We start from the raw sequence: 17,670 nt of genomic DNA on the forward strand, positions 1-17,670 counted from the left end.
GTCAACCTTCCTGATAAGGAACAGATCAATGTCCAAACGACTAGTGGAGTAGTTTAAATACCTGCTTTGTGGTATGTGAATACTGGCCAACCTGTGTTTGTCTGTATATCCAAGTGCGTATGACTGATCCCCCACTGGTCTCGGACCTGAGGAGGCACAAGGTACTAACACATGAGGAGAGAGAGCAGAGCTGCCTGAATGTGCTGCACCTGACTCTAGTTATGTGCAGTTCACTAATGGTTTTATATTCTTACTACAGAAGCCACTAAGAGCAACATCCAGCATCCTAAATTTGGACTTTTACATGAAAAAGTGATAATATGATAAATAATAAATGATAAAATTTTGATTACTGAGACCCAGGTTAGTATTAAAGGACCAGTGCGTAAGATTTAGTGGCATCTAGCAGAATTAACTTGGCAGAAATGGAATATAACAGTCATAAGTATGTTTTAATTAGTGTATAATCACCTGAAAATAAGAATCATTGTGTTTTTGTTACCTTATAAGGAGCCTTTTATATCTACATAGGGAGCAGGCCTTCTTCCACGTTGCACTGCCATGTTTCTACAGTAGCCCAGTATGGACAAACCAAACGCTGGCTCTAGGGATGAGCTTCTGTGTTTTTCGCGAGTTTCGCAGCCACCATAAGTTCTCCTACACACTTGGAAAGAAAGGGTGAGGGGAGGTGTATTCATTTGGTTGCAATCTGCAACCTCACAACTAGACACCACTAAATCCTACGCACTGGTCCTTTAAGCTGCATCTGATCAAGATGGCACATAAATAGATAATTCACCCTAAAGTGAATGCGTCCTGTAATTTACACGCAAGTGAAAACATGTCACCATCGAGGAAACTCTTAGAGATAATATGGACATATTGGATTGTGGACCAACAATACAGTTTGGCTATGAACACAAACAGGTCAAATTTATTCAATACTTCAATATTTTAGGATGCCATGAAATTATATTGTAGATATGTAGACTATATATCTACAGATCAGATCTGTGATTATTGGTCAAAACTAGAGGCTCACACTGGATTGAGAATCCTGTGGGTCTGTTGTTGTACATTGTGTCTTAGAGTAAATGGTAAATGGACTGCACTTATATTGCACCTTTCCAGTCTTCCGACCACTCAAAGCGCTTTACACTGCAGAAGTTAAAGTCCATGTAAAGGAAAATCAGAGATTTTTTAAAACAAATTAAACATGTTAGAAAATAATTGCTGAAAACATGTGACAAGACTGTGAACTACAGTATGTAGTACTGAAGTTAGACCTGTGGAGTTAGACCTGTTTTTCACCATGGTGAAAAATGGTGGCTCGATGATGCACTGGGGCCATACTTAGCATGACCCCTCCCCTAACACTACAAAAACTAGCTCTAGTGCATTAGCATCAGTGGTTAACAACACTCATGCCACTTACTATGAAAATACACAATTTAAAATAGGCCTTATTTGTATATATAGGACAAGCAACACTGTTAAATCTGGCACCTATTCTGTGGGTAAATTTGGACTTATTTCAGTAAAAATGTAACTCAAATGACTAGTTAACAAATGATCCATCAACAATCATCATTATGTTAAATGGTTGTTTTTTTCAGTGGAGTTTGGTGTTAACATTTCTCTGCTGAAGAGTCCTTTGCAGCTTCATTGTGGCCATCATCTTTGGAGCAAAAGCCTTTCACGCTGTGCTTTTTAGTGAAGTGCCCAGAGACCTCCCAACCAAACAGCTGGTGCTGAAGCCGGAGGAGGCGGCCAGCACCACTTTCTGACTCTACCTGAAAACGGACGCTTCAGTTGGGTTTGGAATAGCTCCTTGAACACCAATGTTGACCGAAGATGATTATCCGTGAATCCCAGATGTCTCCAATGAAAATTTTTAAAACTACCCTGTGTCTTAACTTACGATTTTTCAGCAGAAAAGTAACATTAACACCAAACTCCATTGAAAAAAACAACAATTTAACAAAATGATGATTGGTGACGGAATGTTTGGTAACTAATCATATAAATTACATTTTTACTGAAGTAAGTCCTCATTTACTGACAAAATATGTAGGCTACCAAATTAAACAGTGGCTCCTAACCTTACTTTATTTTTTTAAATATCACCCATGTTGCTTGTCCTACACTAACAAACAAGGCCTATTTTAAATTGTATATATTTTTTCAGGGAGTTCCGCTTGAGCATTGTTAAATTCAGCAGCTCAGAGGCTGTTCAGTTGGGGCATGCTTTCAGCGTCTTCAGCAGACACACCCCCAGAGTTTCAGAGCAGAGATTACTGCTTATTTTTTTTCACAATTTTGAAACCTAATTTTACATACTACTTTATATACTCCAATTTGACTGGGTGGTTAATAGCACATTTTTCAGAACACATATTTATTACTGCTTTACTCAGACTTTAAATGGGATTTATTTGCTTATTTTATTTGCTGACAGCTATTTTATATGCTGAAGATGATTTATGATTATTTGATCACCATTACTTTAAGATATTAATTTTAAATAGATGTGTGTTTATAAATTAGAGCCATATAAGTACAGGTGAGGGAGGTCCATTCACTCTAAAGGCCTTTACACACCACAGGCTTTTTTTCGTGCAATTAATTTACATGTCAATATATTTTTTCAAACTGTTGTTTTTGTCATAAGTACTTTCACACAGAACGCGAAAATTATGCAGATGCATCATATGCATCATCATCATGTATTTGTAAAAACACACTGTCGATTTCTTCCCATGGAGCTGACATGCAAAGACGATGTCAGACTCTGTAGTTTTCTCTGGGCCCCTGCCAAATCTGACCAGTGATGACATGTATAGCTGCATGTCACAATTCAACTGCTAGCTGTCGAGGTGGTGTCCAGCTAAAGATGTGGGCTTCATAGACAATTGGCAGACTTTCTTGGGAAGACCTGGTCTGATTAGGAGAGACGGCATACATCACACTTTGAATAGAGCTGCTCTCATATCTAGAAATATGGTCGAGTTTATTAGTAGACCAAAGCCATGACAACCCAGAGTTGAGACCAGGAGGCAGAGTTTCAATCTTACATGCTTCTCTGTGCTTCCATTAGAGCAGTTACCCACCCAAAACCACATAGAGACTGTGTCCGTCCCCCGACTTCTTAAATCAATTAAATCTAAAATAAACAAAAGAGGAGTCATTCATAAAAATCTAAAACAAATTAACACCACGTCTGCAATTGTACAACAAAATAGGAGAATTAAAAGTGGACTCTTAAACATTAGATCACTATCATCTAAAGCCATATTAGTAAACAATCTAATCTCAGATCATCATATTGATTTATTTTGTCTTATTGAAACCTGGCTGTGTCATGAAGAATATGTCAGCCTAAATGAATCCACTCTCCCCACTCATATTAATACTCATATTCCTCGAGACACTGGCCGAGGAGGTGGAGTTGCAGCCATCATCAACTCAAGCCTAATTATCAACCCTAGACCTAAATTTAATTATAACGCATTCGAAAGCCTTGCTCTTAATCTAATCTCTCACCCAACCTGGAAAACTTTATAGCTAATTTTATTTGTTATAGTGTACCGTCCTCCTGGCCTATACTCTGAATTCTTATCTGAGATCTCAGAGTTCTTATTAAACTTAGTCCTTAGTACAGATAAAGTAATTATAGTAGATGATTTCAATATTCATGTGGATGTCGATAATGATAGTCTTAGCACTGCATTTATCTCATTATTAGACCCAACTGGCTTCTCTCAAGAGTGTAAATAAACCCACTCACCCACTTAACCACACCCTCAATCTTGTGCTGACTTATGGCATCGAAATTGAACATTAGATAGTTTTTCCACAAAATCCTATCTTATCAGACCATTACTTGATAACTTTTGAATTCCTATTACTGGATTACACGCGATTAGACAAAAATGTCTTCACTAGATGTCTATCTGATAGTGCTGTAGCTAAATTTAAGGAAGCAATTCCATCAGCATTGAATTCAGTGCTATGTGTCAATACTACAGAGGACTATGCTAATTTTAGTCCCTCCCAAATAATCTTGTTGATAGTTCCACAGGCTCACTGCAAATAACACTTGACTCCATTGCCCCCTTCAAAAGGAAAATAATAAAACATTAGAGGTTAGCTCCATGCTTTAACTCTCAAACCCACAAATTAAAGCAAACATCGCGGAAATTGGAAAGGATTTGACATTCCACCAAACTAGAAGAATCTCGCTTAGTCTGGCAGGATAGTCTTAAAATATATAAGACGGCCCTCTGTCATACCAGAGCTGCCAGAGGAGAATAAAAACAGCCCTAGGTTTCTTTTCAGCACTTTGGCCAGGCTGACAAAGAGTCATAACTCTATTGATCCGTGGATTTCAATGGTTCTCGGTAGTAATGACTTCATGAGCTTCTTGAATGATAAAATTCTAACTATTAGAGACAAAATTCAACACCCTCTGCCCTCAACAGGCACCGATTTATCCACAAACACAGGAACCTTAGAAGCAGCTGTGAAACCTGACACATATTTGGACTGTTTTTCTCCACTTAACCTTTCTGAATTAACTTCAACGATTTCTTCATCCAAACCATATACCTGTCTCTTAGACCCCATCCCAACTAGGCTGCTAAAGGAAGTCTTAATTAGCACTTCTTTACTAGATATGATCAATCTGTCTTTAGTAACAGGCTATGTACCACAGTCCTTTAAAATAGCTGTAATTAAACCTCTTCTTAAGAATCCTGCTCTTGATTTAGGCATCTTAGCCAACTATAGACCTATATCTAATCTTCCATTTCTCTCTAAGATCCTTGAGAGAGCAGTTGCTAGTCAGTTACGTGACTTTCTACATAATAGTTTATTTGAGGATTTTCAGTCAGGATTTAGAGCACATCATAGAACAGAGACAGCACTGGTGAAGGTCACAAATGGTCTCCTGACTGCATCGGACAAAGGACTTCTCTTGGTACTTTACTTAGATCTTAGTGTCGCATTTAGCACAATTGATCATCACATCGTATTACAGAGACTGGAACATCTAATTGGCATTAAATGAACCTCATTAAGCTGGTTTGAATCCTATTTATCAGATCGATTTCAGTTTGTACATGTTAATGATGAATCCTCCATGCACGCAAAAATTAGACACAGAGTTCCACAAGGTTCTGTACTTGGACCATTACTATTCACCTTGTATATGCTTCCTTTAGGTAATATTATTAGGAAACACTCCATAAATTTTCATTGCTATACAGATGATACCCAATTATATTTATCAATGAAGCCAAATGACACCAATCAGTTAACTAAACTCCAAGCATGCCTTAAGGACATAAAGGCCTGGATGACCTGCAATTTTTTGCTACTAAACTCAAACAAAACTGAAGTTATTGTGCTTGGCCCTAAGCACCTTAGAAACACATTATCTAATGATATAGCTACTCTGGATGGCATTACCCTGGCCTCCAGCACCACTGTAAGGAATCTGGGAGTTATCTTTGATCAGGATATGTCCTTTAACTCCCACATAAAACAAATTTCAAGGACTGTCTTTTTTCACTTACGTAGTTTTGCAAAAATCAGGCACATCCTTTCTCAAAAAGATACAGAAAAAATAGTCCACACATTTGTTACTTCCAGGCTGGATTATTGCAATTCCTTATTATCAGGCTGTCCAAACAATTCTCTAAAGACTCTCCAGCTGGTCCAGAATGCAGCTGCATGTGTACTGACAAAAACTAGAAGAAGAGGTCATATTTCTTCCATCTTAGCCTCACTGCATTGGCTTCCAGTAAATTCAGAATAGAATTTAAAATCCTTCTCCTCACCTACAAAGCTCTTAATGGTCAGGCACTATCATATCTTAATGAGCTCATAGTACCCTATTACCCCACTAGAACACTGCACTACCAGAATGCAGGCTTACTTGTGGTTCCGACAGTCTCCAAAAGTAGAATAGGAGGCAAAGCCTTCAGCTATCAGGCTCCATCATGCATCATGTGCACGTAGGAAGTAGTGAGAGTGAGTTACTATGGTTACGGGGATGCTCTGTATGTCTTTCGTTCTGAAATGTTCTTCTATCTAATACAGGAGGGGATCTCTGTCTGTATTTCTGTGTGTCCTTCGCATATCTCTTGAACCAATCGACTAACCGTCCAAACAACAGATTAATATTAATAAACAAACTGAATAAACAAGTGATCAGCCACTCCGCTCTGCAGCTGTGGTGCAGGGCTTCTGGGCTCTGTGACAGCATGTCATGATCAGAGCTGTACAACCCTGCCAATGAGAGTCGAGGAGATGACATCACTCTTCATTTGATAATGTTAAAAGTTAGACTTTGTTGTGGGTTTCCCCATTTCAAAAAAGACAAAGAGAGGGCAAGCAAACTGAGCGCACAAGCGAGTGACAGAGAGACAAGCTGGAAAGTCTGCCCAAGAGAGACGAACGAACGCATACAGGAGGGGAAAAAAAAACAGTGACAGAGGTAGTTAAACTAGCCAATAGGAGCGCAGGCATATTTGATTGGCAGTAGAATTAACCAATGGAAATTTAAAACTTGCAACAAGCAAGTTTTAAACTGGCACTAGTGTGATTCCCAATAATAGGTTAGGTTAGTATGCCTATGCAAAATCATGAATGCAAGTACCTCAATGGTGAAATCTAGTAATATAACATAATTTAACATTTTACAGTTTATTTTACAGTTGTCAACACATTCTGATCTCTCTTAAATCACAGTAAATACACAATAAATACACAGTTCAATAGTAGAGCTTAAGTCTCTGAAACGTCTTCAAGTCAATAACACTACAGGTGTAATCACACCTCAGAGCACAATGTGGGTTGCAATGGCAGAGTGGCGCTGTCCATATTTCCGCTTGTCAACTCCACGGACAGAAGAAGCAAATCAATGTTGTTTGTGAGGTATTTTTATATATTTCTCAAGAACTGCACATCCAAACAACCTCACACATCGACATTGCACTTCCTTGATTCCCCAGCAGTCCACTTGCCAAGTATGAAGTAGATCACATGAATGGTTCTTGAGATAAGCGAAGGACAAACATACATACAGACAGAGAGATTCCTTGCCTTATATAGAGAGATAGAAAGCTATGGAGAGAAATAACCAGGCGCCCATGCATAGGCATTTACTTCTGTTTGGATAGACCTGAGAGACTAAAGTGGGGAGTGTCGGAAATCTCACTTCAAGCTGAGGTCAAAAGTTGGCAGCCATGATTATTGCATATTTAAAAGAGTTCACCTACCCAACTGTAAACATGCAGTGAATTATCGTAAGGAAGAATTAGGCTTTTAGCCAACACAGTCTGTAAATAACTATTAATATTTAAAACTGCGCCTATTTCTGACTGATCAGAACTTTAACTGCTTTATTAAGACATGCCACAATGATGGTTAATGTATTGTTTTACTACAAAACTAGAAGCATAATACACTCTTATTCAACGAAAATAAACAAGATTATTTTAAGGGCAGGGTTTTCCCTGTCTATCTAACTCAAAGGCGGGCCTGAAAATTCCCGCATGTGATGGAACAAAAAAGGTGGAGCTTAACTGCATGCAGTGCAGCACCCAGACAGTCTACAGTGCACACATGCTAGAGTTATCTTCATCTTGCTATGAACTTCATCTTGTAGTTCATCTTCACAAAAGGCAGCGGTTGCAAGCACGTTTTGAGTTAATGACTAAATAATTACCTTTGCAAGAACAAAATGAAGTATATTGTGAACTTTCTAAGCTGTCACTCAGAGACTCATGTTAGCGGAGTGGAGTAGTAAACTTCAGCAGTAACAAACAAGACTGGCTGACCAACAAACACTGCAGCATTAAACAACTTTAAACAACTCTGAGGTGAAGAAAATAACTTCACCATCATCCTGAGTGGGAGGCTGAGGCATAGCCTACATTTTCCTCATATGACACAGGCATGTTACTTTGACAACATTGCCTGTTTTACACGTGTTTGGAATGTGTCTTAGAGATGGCTCTGCTGTAAAAAAGCGCAATGTAAATAAAATTCATTCATTTGTTCATTCATTCATTAAGCCCATAAACGTCTGTGTGGCTTATATGGGAAATGCAGTGCTTTCAGTGGACTTTATAATAATTACTGCGCAATCGTCAAGTTGCTGCCACCAGTGTTTTCCCGTCCCCTGTGTATGTAATCAATGCAATTCTTAATGTGTTTTGTCATCAATCATTTCATTAATATTTGTCAAACACTAAAGACGACTCTCCCATCTATATTCGCAGGACACAACCTCTCAGCTGAACGTGCACACACACACACACACACACACACACACACACACACACAAACACATTCAAATAGAGTATGTGGGGGCGGGAGTGATACAGACAGATAGGCATGTTTCTCTGAAATCATGCTCACAGGAGGATAGTGGTCATAAATGTACACGCATAGCAAATCGCAACTTGTTAATCAAAACTATTTTATTAGAATCAAAAAATAAGATATTAAGGTAGCTGGCTGGACTCAAATGAGTAGTCAGCTATTTGGCTGGCAGCTGATGCTTATGGAAAGTTATGGAAGTGCTCCAATTCTGTTGTTTTGTCTTCTAACCTCCTGTCTACAATGGAAGTGGGAATATATTGCGTTGTGTAGGTGGAGGTCAGCTGCTTGTGATCACCTTTAACTGCATTCAGCAAATACAGATGGGTGACAAATAAAAGGAAAAACCAACATAAAGTGTCTTAGTAAGGGCCACCATGTTCCCCTGGAACAGTTTCAATGTGCCTTGGCATTGATTCTACTAGTCTCTGGAACTCTTCTGGAGGGATGAACATCATTCCTCCAAAAGATATTTCCTCATTTGGTGTTTTGATGATGGTGATGGAGAGCGCTGTCTGACAGGTCGGTCCAAAATCTCCCATAGTTGTTCAATTGGGTCGAGATGTGGTGACTGTGAAGGCCATAGCATATGATTGACATCATTTTCATACTCATCAAACCATTCAGTGACCCCTCTTTCCCTATGAATTGGGGCATTGTTATCCAGGAAGAGCCCACTCCCATCAGGATAGAAATGTTTCATCATAGTATAAAGATGATCACTCAGAACAACTTTGTATTGATTTGCAGTGACCCTTCCCTCTAAGGGGACAAGTGAACCCAAACCATGCCAGCAAAATGCTCCCCAAAGCATAACAGAGCCACCAAATCTCCCCACTGTAGGGGTCAAGCATTCAGACCTGTACCAGTTTTTCCTTTAATTTGTCACCTGTTTGTATGTGACCAGTTTCACAACATAACGTACATCATGAAGGACCGCTAGAGCTAGAAGAAAATTAGATACTTTTTTCTACAGCAGTCTGACAAACATCAACCGCTACATGTTACTGTTATGACCGTCAGAGAATGTGTTGGTATTTATATTTTTCTAAAGTCTATGTAATAATATGATATCATAAAAGAAGCCATCTGTTCAAAACATATGCTAATACAATATTTAATCCAAAACATAGAGTCACTGTGGAGACTCATTAGATTAAACAGAGTATTACACTGCAAAGTCCATTTTCCCATGATATGAGCTTACTATTGGGTAACAAGCTAATTATTTGAAATTAGATTATTAATAAAATATACATGATATATAGTTTGGTAAAAGGTAATGTTTGAATTCATGTTGATAAATCAGCTTCTAGGCCAACAGAGTAAAAATCAGCATAAGATCAATACGACTACTTGTTACCATGTGATCAACACTCCACACTTAAGTGACACTATGACATCTGAGCCAGCTCCATTTGCCGATGAAGACTGTAAGATGCAGCTGAATGCTCCTACAAAGCTAATAGGTGAACCTTGAGTTGAGGTTATTTTGTCACACCAATACAGTATATCCCGATAGGTAACAATTACAACATAGTTCTTTCACACCAAAAAATACATATTGACTGAAGAAACCAAAGAATCATGCACACTCTCAATCACTTGTATTCACTTTATTAACAACGTTTGGCTCCTCAGATTTTCATCAGATAAAATTCATGTTAAGTTTTCTTACACAAGTCTGATGACAGTAATGTTGTTAATAGAGTCCAGTTGATTGAGCAGGATTGCGTGATTCTTTGGTTTCTTCACACAAACATATACAATCTTGATTGATTGATTCACATTGACTCAGTGATTCTCCACAATGGAAATGAAGTTTGAAAAAACATTTTAACCATGTGACACTAAAAAAAAAATAGTATCTTAATACATACTTAACATCCTCACTAAACTTTACCTGGCAAGTGTCTGTCCAGCAGTCCTACAGCTTTGCTGTCCATGTGGTGACTGTAGAGGCTGCATCTTGCAACTAGACCCTGTTGGCTACCAGAGAAATGGCAACAGCCAGCGAGGGAGATGAGAAGAAAACCGAAAACATAAAGAGCAGGGTAAAGAAGAGAGAGGACAGGAGTACAAGGGGGAATGAAAGTGCAAGCCGAAAGACAGTTACCAAAGACAACAGAAAGAAAAAAAGGGGAACAAAGAAAACAAAGTTACAAAACTGAGTAAAGAGAAAATATAACATGTCAGAAGTAAGGACAAAAACACAAACATGGTGTATCAACGAAATCAAATGCATAAAAAAATAAAAGGCTACGGGATGAAAACAGGACTTTGAAATAGAAGGTGCAGCCTTAGCTTATTATTATGGTTTGGCTAATGCAAATTCATGTGTGTGATAGTGGTATGACAAAAGGCAATCTCACATGTACAGTTTTGTGGCAGATAGTTTAATGGATTGTAAAAAAGGCAAGCAGATAAGCCAGAGTCATCATGTTCCCCTCTGCTGGGTATAACGACTAAGTTTTAAAAAGGGCTGAGGGAGCCTGTTGTTCTCTCCATATATGAGTCAAATAATCATTCTAACAACAGCACACTCCCATTCTTCTACAGAAACAGGCTATCTATGAAGCAAAGACACCACAGCCATTCCTTTAAAGGAAAAGGCAACAGTGCCAGTCAGAGGGTAGTCAATGGAAGCCCAGCTGAGATCTATTAAGGGAACTATTGATGTATTACCAGATGATGATGACAGTAAAAAGAAGAAACAGAGTACACAGAATTAATCAAAGGGGACCAAAGGAGACAAACAAGGTAGATGAATGGGTGAAAAGATAAATGGAGGGGAGGAAAAGAGAGAGAAAGAGACAGTGTTTAGAAAGCAGTGCTGGAGCAGAACAAATAAGGAGGAGTGGGTGAGGGCTGCCTCTTTGTGCTGGACACAATAAGTGACTAATGAGAGGAATGTAGCATCCCACCGCCAAGCTGAGTAAACCTGGCACTGACACAGGCCTTTCTGCATGCTGTAAGGTTTCGGACAGATATGGAGATGTCTATGCACAATGCTTGCAAGCATGTCTAGGGGTCCAAAGCTTACAGCTCAACTGAGAAACTGAGGCACACTGACTTGGGATGACAAAGAGGCCTATATATCATTCCTTGGTGGTTTAATATGTTTGTTTATACGCTTGGCAGGCTCAGACAGACTCTGATCCAGCCTGGGACCATGGCCAATATATCATTTTGTGCCTTGTTCACAAATGTTAAAGTCCCCCTCAAAGTCTAAAATGTGTTTTTCTTACAGTCACCTGACTGTGATGTTTGAGCTTAACTGTGCAGTGATGTATTAGAAAGCTGTTATAATCTGCCGAAAGTGGAACGTTTCTCTGTGCTCACCTTAAATCTGAGTTTAAGGCTTGTACCTACAGCATGATTTGTGACATCACAACAAGTTTGGAGCCAATTGTGGTCCAGTATGCAACCTACACAAGTGTGATGTGTAAACATGAAGCCAGTGCACATACATGAAGTAGGAGACATCTAGTGTCCAGCAGTTAAACATTTGACATAAACAATATTTGCATATTCATAGATTCTGGATTTTTTAATGAATAGGAAAGTGTTCATGTAATTTTAATAATTTTTGACAAGTTAACTGAACTTCTTTGTGGGAAAACCATATCAGACACAAATTATTATTCAAAGCAGAGTTTTTTTTATATATCTTAAAACATGTCTGGTGGGGACCTTTAAGTATCTCCTGGTTTAGAAACTGGTCTGTGCACTACATCTACACCTATCTACACTTAAAACCTTAAGGCAAAAATAATGATGAATATAGTAGGATTTTTTCCCTGTTTACTGATTTGTTATTCACTATAGACAGTAACACCTGAACCAACTATACATTATTCTTTGGTTTACCTAGTAATATATCTAGTAATATTTATTTGAGTGTATCTATCATCTACAAATTAAAAATACATGTGCACAATGAAATGGGATTTTGGCTAATATAGCCAGAGTGTCAGAATGTAATGTAACGTACTCAAGAAAATTAAGGAACTTTAATGAAACTGAAAGGCATTGATATCAATTTCTAAAAAACATAGAGGCTGTCAGCAGTTGCAGATTATGTGATTTGAATCAATAGATCACATAAAAACTAATAAGAAAATACATTTGAGATATTGTTAGATACAGTATAAACAAACATAGAGAAGAAGACATCGACAAGACTAGCAGCCTCTACCAGCTGTTATACTGAGATCTACTGTCCTCCAAAGAAATAGTCCCCAAAAAAAAATCTCTACAGCAGGCGCAGTTTTCGGGGAGGAGATGCTGCTAATGAATTTTTTAAATGTCATTTTTACATGCAGTGAGCAGCTCAAACAAAATTATTCATCCATAAAATGATGGAAATCACATTGGTTCCACCCTAATGACTAAACACTGGTTACACCCATGGAAAACTATGGTTGACAAATACTAACCTCCCATGTGGCCACCTAGCCAACATTTGGATGGTACTGCCGGTTAGTTGGATCACCATTTTTGGCCAAACTGAAATATCTCAACAACCAAAGGATGGTTTGCCATGAAATTTTGAGTATGAAATCTAATGAATTTGATGAGCCCCTGACTATTCATCTAACAGTAGGTTGAAACTGTTTGGTTCAGAGTGAAGTGTCTCAACAACTACAAATGTCATCATTCATTTTCCCAGCAGGATGAATTGGGTCCAATATGGTTTATGATATACCTACAAAATTACTGACAATCTTATTTGCCTTACCTGTACTTTGTGTTCAGTTCTTATTAGCAAGTGTTAGCATGCTAATACTCGAAGCTAAGATTTAGCTTAAAGCACCACCATGTCTATGTACAGCCTCACAGGGCTGTTAGTTTAGAATAGCCTGGCCCTGCAAGGTTAGTTTAAATGCTTCCCAGACCACCTGACACCAATGGTGATGTAATGCACTCATAACAAGATTTCTCAGTGGCTGACACACTTGATTGAAAGTAAAAAGTTTTGGCTGTTTTGCACGTTCATGGTCCACCTGCACAAGTGATTTCACATATTCTGAGTCATTAGACCTCTTCTCAGGTCTGTGTGGGTGGGTTCAAACTGTGCTTGATTTAAATCTCTCTGGCTAGCTCTGTGCCACCTGTTAGGGTGGGACAAATAACACCTTTATCATTTTTATTAGTCAAACAAACCTGGCGATCTCACATACAGTACATCCAAGCATAGCTCCATCCAACTTCAACCTGAGCAGAGGTCTAATCAGCCAAAATAATGTAAAACACCTGTGGGGATGTGCAGGGTCATTAAAACAATACAATAATTATATGGAAGTAGGAATGCTGTGGGACAATTACACTGATTTAAGCTCACACACTGTCTATTATGGGTGACACTGCCTCAGCCAACTGTGAATGCATATGGTATCCACCCTGTAGTGACATCCTTTGTAACTGGAGAGACAACAGTTGTGTAAAATGTGCATTTACAGTTCCATGAGAATTCTTTTCAAAGATGACTTGTCCAGTCACCAATCACGTTTAAATGAGGTACAACAGCCTACATGCGTGTTGTTTCTTACCTGCTGCGTCTTGCCCTGCAGCGCTCGATGAGAGGGGACTGTGGGCTCTGGTCCCTGTTGCCCCCAGGGGCAGATGCTGGGGCGGCTTGAAGGGGTGCTCTGGTGGGGGAGGATCCCACGCTGAGAGAGTGGGAGTACTGGGAGAATACCGACCGCTGGGGGGAGTGAGGAGGGGCAAACGGCCAGGGAGGAACCATCTGCTCCTGACGTACCACTGTAGTGGAAAAATAGTTCACTAAATTGAGATTTGAACTGAGCAGTGACTACCATCAAATCAATCATACTAGTTCTAGTATGAGTGGATCCAACACTTCCCATAATGCAACACAATCAAGGATAATTATCACATAGCACAAATGACAGATGACTCTCTAAATTTAACTTCTCATCTAGAGCACTGGCATGGATGTCTTCATATTCATCTGATAGGATACAATGTGTTTAAGTTTGTGACGCACTGTCCAGTCACATGAAGTGCACAATGGGTGTTCCACAAGGGTCAGTGTTAGGTCCCCTATTGTTTAGCCCATATATTAATGATCTCCCTTAACAGTGTCATGATGTAGAACTACAAATGTATGCAGATGACACCATTGTGTACACACATGCAAAAACAGCTGAGTTAGTTGCTGCTAAGCAAACAATTGCATTGGAAAGGATCACAAATTGGGTTGATCAATCATGTCTGAGTCTAAATGTAAACAAGACAAAAGGTATGTTTTTCTCTAAAACCATGGTACAACCTCCTAACACTGATATTCTCATCAAGGTGAAAAGATTGATATAGTTACTGATTTTAAATATCTTGATGTGACACTGGATCCAAATTTGAACTTTAAGAAACATGTTGAAACGGTTAAAATTTAGTACAACTTAGCAAATTTTAGACATAATAGAAACTGTCTCTCTTTGGACGCAGCCAAGATATTTATGCATGCTATGATTCTTTCTCATATGTCTTATTGCATCACATGTTGGGGGCAGGCTGGAGGAACAGCCATAAAACCTCTTGAGTCCTTATACAAGCTAACTCTAAAAAATCTGGACAAAAAGCCAATGAATTTCCATCACTGTAGGGTACTTAGGAAATACAATTTACTGAGCTTTGAGAATATTAGATTATTCTCAAATTTGTGTCTAGTTTATACAATTTTAAATGGTTTGGCCCCTCCTCCACTATATGACTTTGTGTACACTCATTCAGTAAGTTCTATTAGATCCTCCAGAATATCCTCTATACAAGATTGTACCATACCATTTTGTTGCACTGCATTTGGGCAGTCAGCTTTCTGTGTGAAAGCCACAACTCAGTGGAATGCCCTACCGGATGATATGAAGAGCTGCAGTTCTATCAATACATTCAAAACCAAATTAAAAAATGTGCTAAAAACCACTCAGCTCTGTAACCAGTGAATCTAAATTTCATCTATGGTCTTCTCATTAGTGCATGTAGTCTTCCTTTTAATTTGACAAGTTTACATTATTAATTTGTAGTTGACATTGTGGGTGTATGTGATGTGCTATTGTGCGTAGCTTTGTATTTTGTGTTTTGTATAATGTGTTCTGTGTGTTTTTTTGCTTTGTACTGTTTGTTGTTGTGCTGTTGTATGTTTTGATTGTGGGGGACTGCAGATGTAAATTAGCCTTGAGCTAACTCTGGTGCAGTGCATCATTTATGTTAAAAACTGTACACTGTCCTGATAAATAAATAAAATACAATGTTGTGGATGTATGATATAATATTGTCAACATTGTGTGAGTGGATACTCCCTTTGCTGTGGCTGCTCAAACGCAAGTCTGTATCATTGCAGCTAATGTTAAGATGACTTGTGGAGGGTAGGTAACGTAGTTCTCTATACTTGTGTTATGAGTGGCTGCTGCTGTTGCTGTGATTGTGGCTGAAGCCATGTGTGGTAAAGCACTGCATCTTTCACTAAGATCTAGGCCTTACTATGGAGAATATGTCATACAAACAGGTGGAGAAAAAAAAAGTTCACTCTGTTTTTTTAAATTATTGCTGTACCCAGTTAATACCTTCACCAGTAATCACTGTATTTAATTTGAACATTTATGGGAGTTTGGGTTTGTAATACGCAAATATGTCTGTCTGTAATTACTGATTTATTTTTTTCCTACATATGCAATTTTGTTTTGAGACAGACCTTTGTTTAGTTAGATCTAGGCTGACCTCTATACCCTGAAAAATCTCATAAGATGCTGCAGAGATGTTTTTGTGATGCAAGGCTCTATGCAGTTATTGTAATGTAACTGACAACCTCTTTCATTTATATTGTCAATAGTAAAAGAGGCAAATGGTAAAGGGTAAATGGACTGTACTTGTATAGCACCTTTCTAGTCTCTATGTAAGCAGAGGACGCCTAAATATAACACAGTGCTGTTGCTATCACCTGGTAGAAGACTTATGAATCACCTAATCAAAACACAAATATGACAGAACATATTATATATTAAAGTTTGGACACACCTTACCATTCCTTGAATGAGAAAGTGTATCCAAATGTTTGACTGGTACTGTATACTTTAGGGCTTTAGATATCTATTTGTTAGGGAGGCCCCATGTTTTTGTTCTCATTTTTCTCATTCTTCTCTCATTATTTTTCTCCATTAAGTGCTTGTGAAATAAAAACCGTAAGACCAAACATTTGCCTCACTCGAACCTAGGGTCAATTTAGAAGTCTGTCTATATTTTTCAGATTTATGTAAAATCAATTAACATCTATATGTACATCTACATATTAACATCTATATAAGTCTTCATTCATATGCTACTAAAATTGACACAGGCATTCTTTGGATGCTAGATATCAAGTGTTTCAAATGATGTTCAGATAGGTGAAACATTTTTCGATCTTTTTTCTATTTCATCTAATTTTTAAACAAATTTCACCAAAATATTTGACAGTACACTCTTGAAAAGCTTTCAGAGCTGTATCCCCAACAGTTAAATTGTTGTGAATTTTTTAAGTTTTGTGAGGTCCCTCTCTTTCTTCTGCTTGTGAGGTTGGTTCAGCTTCCTGGTTCAGGAGCCAGTGGATGAGGTTGGAGAGGGCGTCAGGAAACTACCTGGATCTGGTTAATTTAGGCCTCAGCCTATTTGGGTGGCCTCCTTATTAACCTCTTTCTATTTTCTTCCTCCAAGGCCTCCACCAGCTAGATGGGTTAGGGTTTTGTGTTTTGTTTGCACATATCACACACACTTCATTCATCCACACACTGTACTCATTACTGACCTAGCTGACTAACATGATTATTATATTTTTTTTCTTGAGTTCACAACAAATGTCATTTTAGAAATTTGATAATCATGTGATTAGACTTTCAGCTATTTATCTGTGAATGTGTAATTTTGGTGAATATTTTAACTTCAGCTGCATCAATTCCTATAGAGCACCATTGTATTAAACTTTGAGGTTGTGAAAACAAAAGACAGCACAATCACCAGCAGAACTGATAGTCCAGGGATTAAGGTTCAATGCTTGGGGAGACCCTCTGCTGTACACTGGGCACTTAAAGGCATAAGACGCTATAATAACTCACCATTTTACAAAATCACTATGACATACTGCTCACCAGCAAAATATTTCATTATGGTTAAGTGTTATAGAGTCATTAAGTTATTCACTCTCATTGACTTCAATGTAGTACTTTACTGATTGTATGCAGAAATAAGTTGATGTTTAGTGTCAACTGCTGTCATTGACAGCTGTGT

The 17,670-nt window shown here is 38.4% G+C and overlaps 1 protein-coding gene across 12 annotated transcripts in view; it reads right to left on the reverse strand.

The window, feature by feature from the left end:
* Positions 1-17,670, reverse strand: part of atat1 (alpha tubulin acetyltransferase 1) — a 34,433-nt gene that overhangs the window by 2,020 nt on the left and 14,743 nt on the right. For 3 of the 12 annotated variants that reach the window (XM_044335491.1, XM_044335501.1, XM_044335496.1), the window contains 2 exons: positions 13,941-14,154; positions 10,292-10,377 (listed from right to left, as the gene is read on the reverse strand). In XM_044335491.1, coding sequence (XP_044191426.1) covers positions 10,292-10,377; positions 13,941-14,154 — 300 coding nt within the window. Of the gene's footprint in view, positions 1-61; positions 147-607; positions 665-10,291; positions 10,378-10,607; positions 11,059-13,940; positions 14,155-17,670 lie in introns of those variants that run through there. The other 9 variants (XM_044335490.1, XM_044335495.1, XM_044335489.1 and 6 more) reach the window with 6 other exon arrangements.

Source organism: Thunnus albacares, chromosome 19 (genome assembly GCF_914725855.1).
Source record: "Thunnus albacares chromosome 19, fThuAlb1.1, whole genome shotgun sequence".
Classification (NCBI taxonomy): domain Eukaryota; kingdom Metazoa; phylum Chordata; class Actinopteri; order Scombriformes; family Scombridae; genus Thunnus; species Thunnus albacares.